This window comes from Indicator indicator, chromosome 28, assembly GCF_027791375.1.
Source record: "Indicator indicator isolate 239-I01 chromosome 28, UM_Iind_1.1, whole genome shotgun sequence".
NCBI classification, from domain to species: domain Eukaryota; kingdom Metazoa; phylum Chordata; class Aves; order Piciformes; family Indicatoridae; genus Indicator; species Indicator indicator.
Genome location: NC_072037.1, coordinates 11,622,395 through 11,634,536, shown reverse-complemented (window position 1 = coordinate 11,634,536; position 12,142 = coordinate 11,622,395). Strand labels below are relative to the sequence as shown.

Below are 12,142 nucleotides of genomic sequence, written 5' to 3'. Positions count from 1 at the left end.
AGTCAGCAGGGACGTCTGCAACTAGAGCAGGTGGCTCACAGCTCCAAACAATCTGAGCTGGGGCATCTCCCACCTCTTAGCACCACCTGGGCTAGGGTCTCAGCATTCTCAGTGTGAGAAAAACGTCTTCCCTCTCTCCAGTCTAAATCTCCCTCTTTTAATTGAAACCCAGGACCACGATAATCTACCAGCCTCCAGCTCTGCACCTACATGGGAATCCAGTGACCCACGCAGGGGCCGGCCCTGCTTTGGCGCTGTAGTCACAGACTCATAGTCATAGAATGACTCAGGTTGGAAGGGACCTCAGAGATCACCTGCTGCAACCTCCCTGCCATGGGCAGGGACACCTCTCAACTAGACTCAGCTGCCCAAGGCCTCTTCCAGCCTGGCCTTGAACACCCCCAGGGAAGAGGCATCCACAACCTTCCTTGACAGCCTATTTCAGAATCTCACTACCCTTGTGCTGAAGAAGTTCTTCCTCAGCTCCAGTCTAACCCTACTTTCCCTCAGTTTTAAACCATTCTCCTTTGTCCTATCTCTAGACATCCTCATGAAAAGTCCCTCTGCAGCCTTCCTCTAGGATTCCTTCAGGCATTGGAAGGCAGCTCTAAGGTTGCACTGGAGGGTTCCCCAGACTGAGCAACCCTTTAAAGTATGAGAGCTGTGTAGCCTGAACAGGATAACAACCCCACACCTCCCTAAAAATACATTAGGTAGGACCATTCACTGCAGCTCCTGGGCAGCCAAAGTGCCCTGGAATAGCCTGAGGGTGCAGAGAGGCCAGGCGAGCATCCAGAACAAGTTTATTCTCCATTATGGCTGCTCTTATATCATTTTACAAGCAGGAAAAGACATTGAAAGGAAAATGGAGGAGCATCTTAGTTTGCACCTTGGTGCTGCTGGTCCCACCCGCTCCAGCAGCCAGGCTGCGCAGGCTGAGAGGTGGTTCCACGACACAGAACAACTCAGCCCCTCCTCTCCTCTCGCCTTGCTGAAGTCCTGCTGTTCGGTTGTCACCGAGGAGATGTGTGGCAACCCTTGAGCAGCGGAACCTCAGGGCCGGGGACCGCAGGGAGTGGGGCAGTCGACTGCCGGGAGGGACCCGAGTGGGGGGGAGGCGACTGCCGGGAGGGACCCGAGTGGAGGGGAGGCGACTGCGGAGAGGGACCCGAGTGGAGGGGAGGCGACTGCGGAGAGGGACCCGAGTGGAGGGGAGGCGACTGCGGAGAGGGACCCGAGTGGCGGGGAGGCGACTGCCGGGAGGGACCCGAGTGGGGTGGAGGCGACTGCCGAGAGGGACCCGAGTGGGCAGGAGAAGACTGCCGAGAGGGACCCGAGTGGGGCAGCGATGGCGGCGGGGAGGGAATGGGGTGAGCGGGGCTCGGCCGTGCTGGAGCTGCCCCGCACGCCGCGATTGGTGTGCGTGGAGTACCCGGGGCTGGTGCGGGACGTCGGGGCCATGCTGCAGACGCTGGGAGGAGAGCAGGGGGTGTCGCGGGTGAGCTGAGCCCCGGGGACTGCGAAGGGATCGTGAGACGATGGCGGCTTTTCAGGCACATGGTGGTGTGCAGCGGGGAGCCCGGCCCTGGGGAGGGGGCTGGAGCCAGGGAAGCAGCTGCAGCAGGACCCTCCCAGCCCGCGCCGTTCAGGCCCTGCACGTCCCCACGCAGCCCCCACGCTCACCTGGGCTGCTGTCCACGGGATCGGGGACTGGAGGTGTCGGGCAGGGTGGGAGCGGCTGCTTGTCCCCATGATGTGCTGCTGGTTTGGATGAGAGGGGATTCATATCCGTGAGGTGGAGGGATGGAGCCCAGGGCAGAAGGGTTGTGCAGGAGGGATGCCAGTGGAGACTGTGCTTCCCTTGCCGACAGATCTATGCCGACCCTGCCAAAAGGCTGGAGCTGTATTTTCGCCCCAAGGACCCTTACTGCCATCCCGTATGTGCCAATCGCTTCCCCACCTCCACCATGCTGCTCAAGGTGAGGAGGAGGACAAAGAAGAAGAAGCAGTTGGACACTGAAGAACAAATGCAGCCAGAAGTTGAGTTTGAAATGGAAATTCTTGGGACTGTCACCACCGTTTACAAATTTCAAGGTAATGTTTGGCTTGGTGGCCACGTGGCTTAAAGGTGAATTTGTCTGTTGGGAAAGGGAAATGTTTCCCTCTAAAAATTGAGGACTAGAAGGACAATCAAGTCTCCTTGCTGTAGAAAGCTTTGCATAACCTTCTCAGGCTCCTGCTCCTGGAAGCTGAGTGTTGTGAGAAGTGTGGATGTATTCCCCATGAGCCACACAGTGACTTCACTTCTGTTCCTCTCAGGAATGTCTGATTTCCAGTACCTGGCGATGCACTCTGGTCCCCATGGCAAGCAAACCTCCATGTATGACAAAGTCCTGATGCTCAAACCAGAGAAGGAAGAGTTCTTCAACAGAGAGTTACCTCTCTACATCCCACCACCCATTTTCTCACGTCTGGACACTCCTGTTGACTATTTTTATCGGCCAGATATTCAGCACCGGTCAGTGCCACGTCTCTTTAGCTACTAAATAGCTCTTGGTTCTGGAAGGAAGGAGTAGGGAAACGTTTTTTGTTTGCTATATAAGTCTAACAGACAAGTCTTCAAGTTGACATTTCCTTTTCCATCCCTTGAAGGTGCCTCCAATCCATTCTGACTTCAGTGTTACAGGATCTGTCCTGTTGAAGCATCAGAGCAGCACTAAATACATTCTTCATGCATTTCACCTTCTGCCCTGTTCACAGGCTCACAGGATGTCAAGGGTTGGAAGAGACCCAAACAGATCATCAAGTCCAACCCCGCTGCCAGAGCAGGACCATACAATCTAGCTCAGGTCAGAGGAACACATCCAGACAGGCCTTGGAAGTCTCCAGAGAAGGAGACTCCACAACCTCTCTGGGGAGCCTGTTCCAGTGATGTGACCCTTACAGTAAAGAAGTTCCCTCTTGTGTTGAGGTGGAACCTCCTGTGGTGCAGCTTACATCCATTGCTACTTGTATCACAGGGAGCAAGTGAGCAGAGCCTGTCCCCTCCCTCCTGACCCCCAGCCCTCAGATATTTATAAGCATTTATTAAATCCCCTCTAAGTCTTCTCTTTTCCAGACTAAAAAGTCCCAGGTCCCTCAGCCTCTCCTCCCCAGGCAGTGCTCCAGTCCCCTAACCATCCTTGTAGCCCTCCACTGGACCCTCTCCAGCAGGTCCCTGTCCCTCCAAAACTGGGGACCCCAAAACCAAATGCAGTACTCAAGATGAGGTCTCACAGGGCAGAGCAGAGTGGGAGGAGAGCCTCCCTTGATCTGGACACACTCTTCTTAATACATCCCAGGACCCCATTGGCCTTCTTTGCCGCAAGGGCACATTGCTGACCCATGCAGAACTTGTTACCTAGCAGGACTCCCAGGTCCCTCTCCACAGGGCTGTCCTCCAGCAGATCACCTCCCAGCCTGTACTGGTACAGTTTATTATTCCTCCCCAGATGCAGGACTCTGCACTTGTCCTTGAACCTCATTTGGTTCCTCTGTGCCCAGCTCTCGGTCTGTCCAAGTCTCGCTGGATGGCTGCACAGCCTTCAGCTATATAAGCCAAGCCTCTCAGTTTGGTCATAGGCAAACTTGATGAGCAGACTCTGTCCCCTCATCAATGTCATTGATGAAGATGTTGAACAGCACCAGACCAAGCACTGATCCCTGGGGGACTCCACTAGTTGCAGCTTTCCAATCCGTTCTGATTTCAGTGTTACAGGATCTGTCCTGTTGAAGCATCAGAGCAGCACTAAATACATTCTTCATGCATTTCACCTTCTGCCCTGTTCTCTTATACCTCCTGATTTGGCACACAACAGAGGCAGGCATGCTTGAAAAAACCTCAGTAAAGGACCAGTTGAGGACTGGCCAGGTGTGAGGACCTGGAGGTGTGGAGAGGATGACTGCCCCCCACCAGGACACTACAGACAGGCTGGGACGCAGTGAGCTCAGCTTTGTGCATGCTGCCAGTGGGCTGGAGCTGAGGGGAGAGTGTGCAGGAGTGGATGCCAAGTGTTCCTGTGACCAGACCTGCTCCTTCTTGGCCCCTGGTGGTTTTTTCCAGAACAATCTGTAAGCTCTCCCACAGAAGCATCTTTCATTTTTCTCACTGCTGTCCTTCAGCAGCACCTTCACATAAAATCCATTTATCTTAGCTGCATTGGTTGGCCTCAGGAGGGCCCACACAACACAATCTTGGTGAAGTTTGATGATTAAGTGAGCCCAAGCAAACGTGGAAGAACTTTGGCACCAAAGCCGTGGATAAAAAGGTGGAGGAAGAGCTGGGAAGGACATGTGCCTTATGCCTGAGCTGGGCTGGCTGCTGTGCTGTGTCATGCAGACCTCATCCAAAACGTGGTGTTTGTGGTTGTAACCTTCTCTGAAGGTTTTGTGATTGTGTTTCTTGCTTAACCTTGGTAATGAGTGAGATATGGCCCTGTGCCACTAGCCAGGAACCCAAATCCAGGCCTTTGGGTTCCGCTGCAGTTGGATACCAGCTGTGCTCTGTGCCCTTAGCAAAACACACATTTGGTTTTCCTCTTCTCTAATCTGCCAGGTGAGCAGGACTCTGCTGGCTTATTCTGCCAGGAATGCAGGAACATTGGGAGTCCTGAGCAGCTGCAGCTCCCTTGAAATGTTGGTAGGGCCAAACATTTGCCAAGGTGTGCCAATGTCAGGTCAGGAAGGTGCAGGAGTGGCAGGTACTCAAAGTCTGGGGGCTAGGATCTGTTCTTTGGAGGTGCCCCTGTTGCGAACATGACTTTTGCAATGTGCCTTCTGCAGAGCTCCCCAGCAGCCCTCCTGCAGAGTGGTGTGGCTGCTGGATGGGCACTGTCTGCATTTCTGAGGATAATGATGGGCAAATCCAAAGCCTGCCTGTCTGCCAGCTCTCAGGAGCTGCCATCGAGGCTGCTGTGTTCAGTTCCATGGTTGTTTCCACATTATTTCAACTCTTTGAAGCCCATCCTGTCTCAGAATGCAGTGCAAGCCAATATCAGTGTCCAGCCACACAAGCTGAAGCTTCTGTTGCCATATTTGGCCTACTCTGTGGTGAGTCTGTGCCTTGTGCCTGCCTGAGGCTGCTGGGAGGCAGAGCAGGGGAGTGTCAGCTCCTTCTTCTCTACATCTTGTGCAGGATGAGATGTCTCAGACCTTGAGACACAAGGATCCCCTACTCAGCTTTTGCAGAGACTTGGCTGCTCAAGGCTTTTTCCAAAGTGGCCCTGAAGACCCTCAGGGAGGGGCAGCCACAAGCTCCCTGGGCAGCCTGTTCCAGAGTCTCACCACCCTGCTACTGGAGAACTTCTGCCTCAGCTCCACTCTAACCCTGCTCTGCCTCAGCTTCAAACCATTCCCCCTTGGCCTGTCTCTAGACACCCTCATGCCAAGTCCCTCTGCAGCCTTCCTGCAGGATCCCTTCAGCTCTTGGCAGAGAGCTGCAAGGTGCCCCTGGAGTCTTGTCTTCTCCAGGCTGAACAGCCCCAGCTCCCTCAGCCTGCTGTGGGAAGTGCACCTTGGCTGGGTGGGTGGCCATGTGGTAAACAGAAAAGGTATCTGAGGAGGTGCTGGGGGAACACTCTGGGGCTGGAATCCCCAAGGCTCAAGCTGCCCTTCTGCTGCTCCAAGGGCAATGACTTACTGAGCCATGACTTCAGCACTGGGCCTCACTGGATACAAAGGCAGCAGCAAACCACTTTCTGGCAGGGCATAATTTCCTTCTGCAGGGTGCAGTGCTTGCTGTCTTCAGGAGATGATGCTCTTGATTGTGTTTTGGCTTCCCCAGCAGTCAGGAAGGACTGAAGGGAGCAGGCAGTGGCACAGAGCTTTGGGTGCACAGATGTTGGCCACTCATCCATCTGCCATTGCTGGCTGGGTTGTGAGCAGCCAGTCAGAGGTGGAAGGTCTGCTGGTGCTTTGTGGGCCTGATGCATTCCCCCGGGGGTCACCAGGGCAAGGTTTCTGATGAGCTCTGGTCCGTATGATCTCAGCCTCCTGCACTTGTGTGAGGCTTCTGGAAGCTTCTCAAGCCTTCAGCACTTTTCATCTTCTCTGGAGCTTTGTTAGCCTGAGATATTTCCTTAGCGTTGGCCTCCAGCTCACAGGAGTTAACACCTGCAGGGCTCTCACAGTCTTACCTCAGCCGAGGGGTGACCTCGGGCTGCTGAAGGACAGCTGTGTAGAGGTTACTCTGCTTCAGCTCAGAGCCAAGATTGGGTCGTGGCATTGACACAGAGGCACCCTCCTGCCTATATAAGCTGCAGGGCTCCACCTGGGGACTGTACCCTCAGGTGTGCACACCATGGCTCGCTGGGGGATCCTGTGCCTTGCCTTGTGCTGCTACCTCGGGGCAGCAAGGGCAGCATCCGTGAGTACAAGAGATCTTCTTGGAGCTTTGCAGGATGTTTGGATTGCCCAGCAGGAAAGGCCTGGGAGTGCTGGCTGACAGCTGGCTGAAAATGAGCCAGCAGCGTGCTCAGGTGGCCAGGAAAGCCAAGGGCATCCTGGGCTGAGTCAGCAAGAGTGTGGCCAGGAGGAGCAGGGAAGTGACCCTGCCCCTATACTGGGCACTGGTGAGGTCACAGCATGACTAGTGGGGTCAGACTCAGGCCCCTCACTCCAAGAAGGATGCTGAGGGGCTGGAGCCTGTCCAGAGAAGGGCAAGAAAGGTGGGGAAGGGTCTGGAGAAGAGGGCTGGGGAGGAGCAGCTGAGGGAGCTGGGGGTGTTTAGTGTGGAGAGGAGGAGGCTGAGGGGAGACCTCATTGCTCTCTGCAGCGCCTTGAAAGGAGGTTGCAGGGAGGTGGGGTTGGTCTCTTCTGCCTGATACCAGGTGATAGAACAAGAGGGAATGGCTTTGAGTTGTGCCAGGGGAGGTTTAGGTTGGAGATTAGGAAAAATTTCTTGGCTGCAAGAGTGCTGAGGGATTGGCACAGGCTGCCCAGGGAGGTGGTGGAGTCCCCATGCCTGGAGGTGTTCCAGAAAGGTGTGGCCGTGGCACCTGGGGACAGGGTTTGGTGGCCACGGTGGGGTTGGGTTGCTGGTTGGACGTGCTGGGAAGGACTTGTGCAATGGATTTTCTCTTCTCCATGGTACCATGTGCAGCTGGGTGTGGTGCTCACCGAGGGAGGCTTTGTGGAAGGTGAGAACAAAAGGTTGGGACTCTTTGGGGGCTATGTCGACATCTTCAAAGGGATCCCCTTTGCTGCTCCTACAAAGACTCTGGAAGACCCTCAGCCTCATCCTGGCTGGGAAGGTAAGGTCCAGCTCTTGAATCCTTTGCTCTGGGGTTTTATTTTCCCTTCTCTCTATTTAGTCTGTTCTTGACAAGCCAAAGATGTTGTTGCTTGCTTTTGCCTGCTACAGAGCACCAACAAAAAGCCTTGAGTCTCCTGGGGGAGTCGGAGTCTAAGTCTCTCATAGATTCACAGAATGGCTGGAGTTGGAAGGGACCTTCCAGACCATCCAGTTCCAACCCCCTCTGCCCTCCTAAACAGTCCCTCCCCAGCTTTCTTGTAGACCCCCTTCAGGAAGGCTGCTCTAAGGTCCCCTTGGAGCCTTCTCTTCTCCCGGCTGAACAGCCCCAACTCTTGGAAGGGAAATTGAATACTATCCATTGCCCCTTGTCCTATCAGCACAGGCCCTTCTAAAAACTCCCTCTCCTGCTTTCCTGTAGCCCCCTTCAGGAGCTGGAAGGCTCCCCTCAGGCACTGGAATGTTCTTTCCAAGCAACTCAAGTAGCCACCTAAAAAAAGAAACCCAAAGCAGGGCACCTTCACCTCCTCTGCCCATGCCTTAGGTGTCCAGAGCTAGTTCACATGGATAAGGGTCCCACTTTGTCACTGCCTCGGGCTGGGGAGGCTTTGCTGCCCTGCATTAGAGTGCTGGAGGAGAGGATGGATGGAGAGCAAGGGAATTGATGTCTCTAACTAAGCCCTGCTGCCTTCTCTCTCTCCTCTCAGGAACACTGAAGGCAAAGAAGTTCAAGGATCGTTGCCTGCAGTCGACACTGAGACAGACTGATGTCCGTGGGAGTGAGGACTGTCTCTACCTGAACATCTGGATCCCTCAAGGGAGGAAGGAGAGTATGTGCTGGGCAGACAGCTGGGCAGGGGATTCTCAGTTGCCTTTGGTAGACAGATTGCTCTGGAGCAGCTCTCAGCAGCTGTGTTGCCATAGTGGGCAAGTGCAGGGGTGCTGGCTTTTCAGAGGGAAAGGTGGGAGCCATGTCAACCAACGTCCCTCAGCTACAGCCTGTTGGGAGGTTCAGCTTCTTCTGCCCAGTGGGGACCTTCTTGGCCATAGGCTATTGCACAGCACCATGTCTGCTCGTGGCCAGGTGGGGCAATGCTCAGCCAGGGGGTGCAGGGCATGGGTGGGCAGCAGCTTGTAGCTCAGGCTGCTTTTCCTCTTTCCCTCTCAGTCTCTACCAAAATGCCAGTGATGGTCTGGATCTATGGTGGTGCCTTCCTTGCTGGAGGGAGCCAGGGACCCAACATCCTTAATAACTACCTCTATGATGGAGAGGAGCTCGCCGTGAGGGGCAACGTCATCGTGGTGACCATCAGCTACCGCGTGGGGCCCTTGGGCTTCCTGAGCACTGGAGATGAAAACATGCCAGGTACCACAGCTGCTCCCTCTCCAGGGCAGCCTCTCACAGCTCTTCTGGGCTTTGCTGGGCCCCTGCTCAGCGCTTGGTGCTCTCTGTTGCTCAGGGAACTACGGGCTGAAGGACCAGCACATGGCTATTGCCTGGGTGAAGAGGAACATCAAAGCCTTCGGAGGTGACCCAGATAACATCACAATCTTTGGGGAGTCAGCTGGTGGTGCCAGTGTCTCCCTGCAGGTGTGTTGTCCTCGTTGGATCCCACCAAAGCTGCTTCTCTTGTGTCTGCCAGGGAGAGACAGTCCCCTTGGCACTCCACCACTTTCCTCCACGCTCATCACCTGAGTAATCTTCTCCTGCTAGGGACAGCGATGCTCAAGCTCTTTGCTTTGTAGCCATTCTTCCTCCTTCCGTTTCATCAGTGCCACCGCTGCAGATGTGCCCCTGCTTTTGGGGCAGCTGCTGAGGTGGCATTTCCTTGCCATCTGCCCCTGCTTTGCTCCTCTTCTCACTGCATCACCTTTCAACCTGAACTGCTGAGCCTGTTAACAGCACCAGAGCTGGTGGTTTCCCTGGGACTGCTGCACGAGGCAGGAGATGATTGGGCAGGTGTGGCAGCTCCTGAAAGCTTCTCACTTGTGTTTGGCACCACAGATGCTGAGCCCAAAGAACAAAGGTCTGTTCAGGAGAGCCATCAGCCAGAGTGGTGCTGCTCTCAGCAGCTGGGCCATCCAAAACGACCCTCTTGCCGCAGCTAAACAGGTACCCTCTGGGTCTTGCTTGAGGGAAGGGAGAACAAAACAAGGGCTGCCTTAGAGAAGGGCAGAGCTAGCAAGGGCTTTGGAAAGGAGAGCATCACTAGCAAGGGATTGGGTAGGAGCCATGCTGCCCAAGGCAGAGCTTTGCAAATGTGCTCTTTTGAGTTAAAGCCAACCTCTGGCTCTGTGAAGCCAGTGAGGAGGCCTGGCTTGAGAGGACAGTGTCTGGGAGGTTTCTCTTTCTTCTGCTGCAGATTGGGGAGAAGGTTGGCTGCCTCGCAGACAACAGCACCGTCCTGGCTCAATGCCTGCGTCGCTCCAGCCCCGTGGCTCTGACCAGGGCCTACCACCTGGATGTGGCGAACATGGATAGTAAGGCCCTGGGGCCACCTTTGTGGTCCACCACCCGCCCAGGGCTGCACATCTGCCTTTTCTCAGCTCCTTACAGACTCTGGTTTTGTCTCCTGCTGCAGTTCCAGTGGTTCACAGCCTTACCATGAGTCCCGTTGTTGATGGAGACTTCCTCCCAGACCTGCCAGAGAATCTCTTTGCCAACGCTGCTGACATTGACTACCTTGCTGGGGTCAATAACATGGATGGACACCTCTTTGCTGGCATGGACATACCTGCCATCAACCGCCCGCTTGTGACAGTCACTAAGTGAGTAACGGATGCTCTTAAAACCCCAGACAGGAGGAATCTTAGCTTTGCTGTAGCCCCCAGACTCCAAGGACTTAGACCTGACACAGTGTCACTCCAAACCGGGCTGCTAGGGCATAAGGATACCAAGGGCAGCACCCTCAGGAGGAAGGACCAGCGAGTGGGGAAGTTTCCTTGTATACCTTTAAGGTGCTTCTGAACTCAGCCCCAGTGATAGGCTTGGCAGCCCTGATGCTCTTTGTCCACAGCAGATACATCCCAGACATCCTGGGCACCCACTCTGTAAGATTCCTTTTTGTGGACAAAAAGAGCTTGTGGCAAATTTGGCCTCTGGCTGTTCTGCTGGGAAAGCTGGGAAGCACACACAGCCACGAGCTGGAATGGAATCCCTGCCTTTGCCTCCACCAAACTCTTGTTAACCACAGGCTTGGATGTGAATGTCAACAGGAGCTGGGGTCCGTTTCCATGGGCCCTGCCCCACCTGAAGCTGTCAGTCTCTCGTTACTTGATCCCACTTGTCCTTTCAGAGATCAGGTCTTCGAACTGATCAAAGGATTAACTTATGAGAGAGGTGAGGCAGGAGCCAACCTGACATACGACATCTACACTCAAGACTGGGGTGACAAACCAAGCAAGGCAACTGTGAAGAAGACAGTGGTGGACCTGACTACTGACTACATCTTCCTGGTTCCCACACAGATGGCACTGCATCTGCACTCGAAGAATGCCCGGTGAGCATCTCAGCCCCGACAGGAGCCCAGAGCCCACCTGCGGGGCAGCCCACAAGGCTGCGTTTGCAGCACAAGGGTCTGAGGAGGGGGTTCAGAGGCCTGAACTGGAAGGGGGCTGGCTTCTTGGTGCTCAGCACACGCTCTCCACTCACAGCTGCTTAGCAAGTCTCTTTCCTCTCCTCAGGAACGCCAAGACTTACAGCTACTTGTTCACCCAGCCCTCCCGCATGCCTGTCTTCCCCAGCTGGATGGGGGCAGACCACACTGATGACCTGCAGTATGTGTTTGGGAAACCCTTCACCACCCCCTTGGGATACAGGCCCAAGGACAGGACTGTCTCAAAGGCCATGATTGCTTATTGGAGCAACTTTGCTAGGACAGGGTGAGTGATGGCAGCTCCACATTTGGGGCTCCCTGCAGCACTCTGGCCTTGCTGCTTCTGCCTGGGAACTTTGCAAGAGCAGTCCCCAAAAGGGGAGCATCCTCTGTCTGTCCTTGTGCTGTGAGCCTGGCTCTGCGCCTCTCACTGGTAGAATTTGCTCTGGATCCTTCTTGTCCAGAGAACCTCTAGGGACAGCAGAAGCACATTCAGAACTTGTGTGCTCTGCTTAAACTTAATGATGAGGTTTGTTTCCAAATCTTAGTGTTCAGGCAGGCGATAAGCCCCTGTGTGCAGCCAGAGATGATGTTGTGTGGACCAAGGGAGGAGGCTGCAGGTCAGCAAGGCACTTGTAGCTCTTGCTTCTCCCAGTGTCAGACTCTGTCTTTGCACTCACTTAAAGCCTCACTTGGGCAGATGGGCCCCCAGCCATACACCACAAACCCTGCTGCATCCACAAGCTGCTGTGACAAAACTGATCCTCTCTGCCTTCTTTTCCCCAGCAATCCCAACAAAGGCGAGTTCAAGGTGCCTGTCAACTGGCCCCCCTACAGTGAAGAGGGCTCTTACTACCTGGAAATCAACAACAAGATTGGCAAGAACTCCGTGAAGCAGAACCTGAGAGCCAAGTTTGTGGAATTCTGGGACTCAGTCTACCAGCGTCTGCCTCTGGTTGATGGCATCACCCCACCCTGATGTGAAGGACCTGATGTGAAGCTAAGAAAATCACCTCTGAAAGAGAGGCCAAATTCATTAAAAGTTTGCTTGCAACTTAAGTGGTCCTGGCTTCTCTGTGTCTTTGCCACGATGGCATTTTCTCCCTGACATTAAGGTCAGGCAGCAAGTGACATCCAGTCTCTAGGTAAAGGGTGTTCCCCTGGCCCAAAGCACAGCAATGTCCTGGTGAAGCTGCTAACACAGAGCCATGGCTCAGCTTGCTCTGGCAGCCCTTTGGCTTGGGGTTTCTTTCCCCTT

The 12,142-nt window shown here is 54.6% G+C and overlaps 2 protein-coding genes across 2 annotated transcripts; both read left to right on the top strand.

Annotated features, from left to right (window-relative positions):
* Positions 1–865: 865 nt before the first annotated feature.
* Positions 866–2,546, top strand: LOC128976139 (general transcription factor 3C polypeptide 5-like). The gene is made up of 4 exons (XM_054393256.1): positions 866–1,004; positions 1,047–1,498; positions 1,872–2,094; positions 2,320–2,546. The coding sequence occupies exons 1-4, from the start codon at positions 866–868 to the stop codon at positions 2,544–2,546; spliced, it is 1,041 nt and encodes a 346-aa protein (XP_054249231.1).
* A 3,791-nt stretch (positions 2,547–6,337) lies between these two features.
* On the top strand, positions 6,338–11,863 carry CEL (carboxyl ester lipase). The gene is made up of 11 exons (XM_054393255.1): positions 6,338–6,403; positions 7,139–7,289; positions 7,996–8,118; positions 8,457–8,654; positions 8,749–8,879; positions 9,294–9,401; positions 9,652–9,769; positions 9,871–10,057; positions 10,585–10,788; positions 10,973–11,170; positions 11,671–11,863. Exons 1-11 carry the CDS (start codon positions 6,338–6,340, stop codon positions 11,861–11,863), a joined length of 1,677 nt encoding a protein of 558 aa, XP_054249230.1.
* Positions 11,864–12,142: the final 279 nt, after the last annotated feature.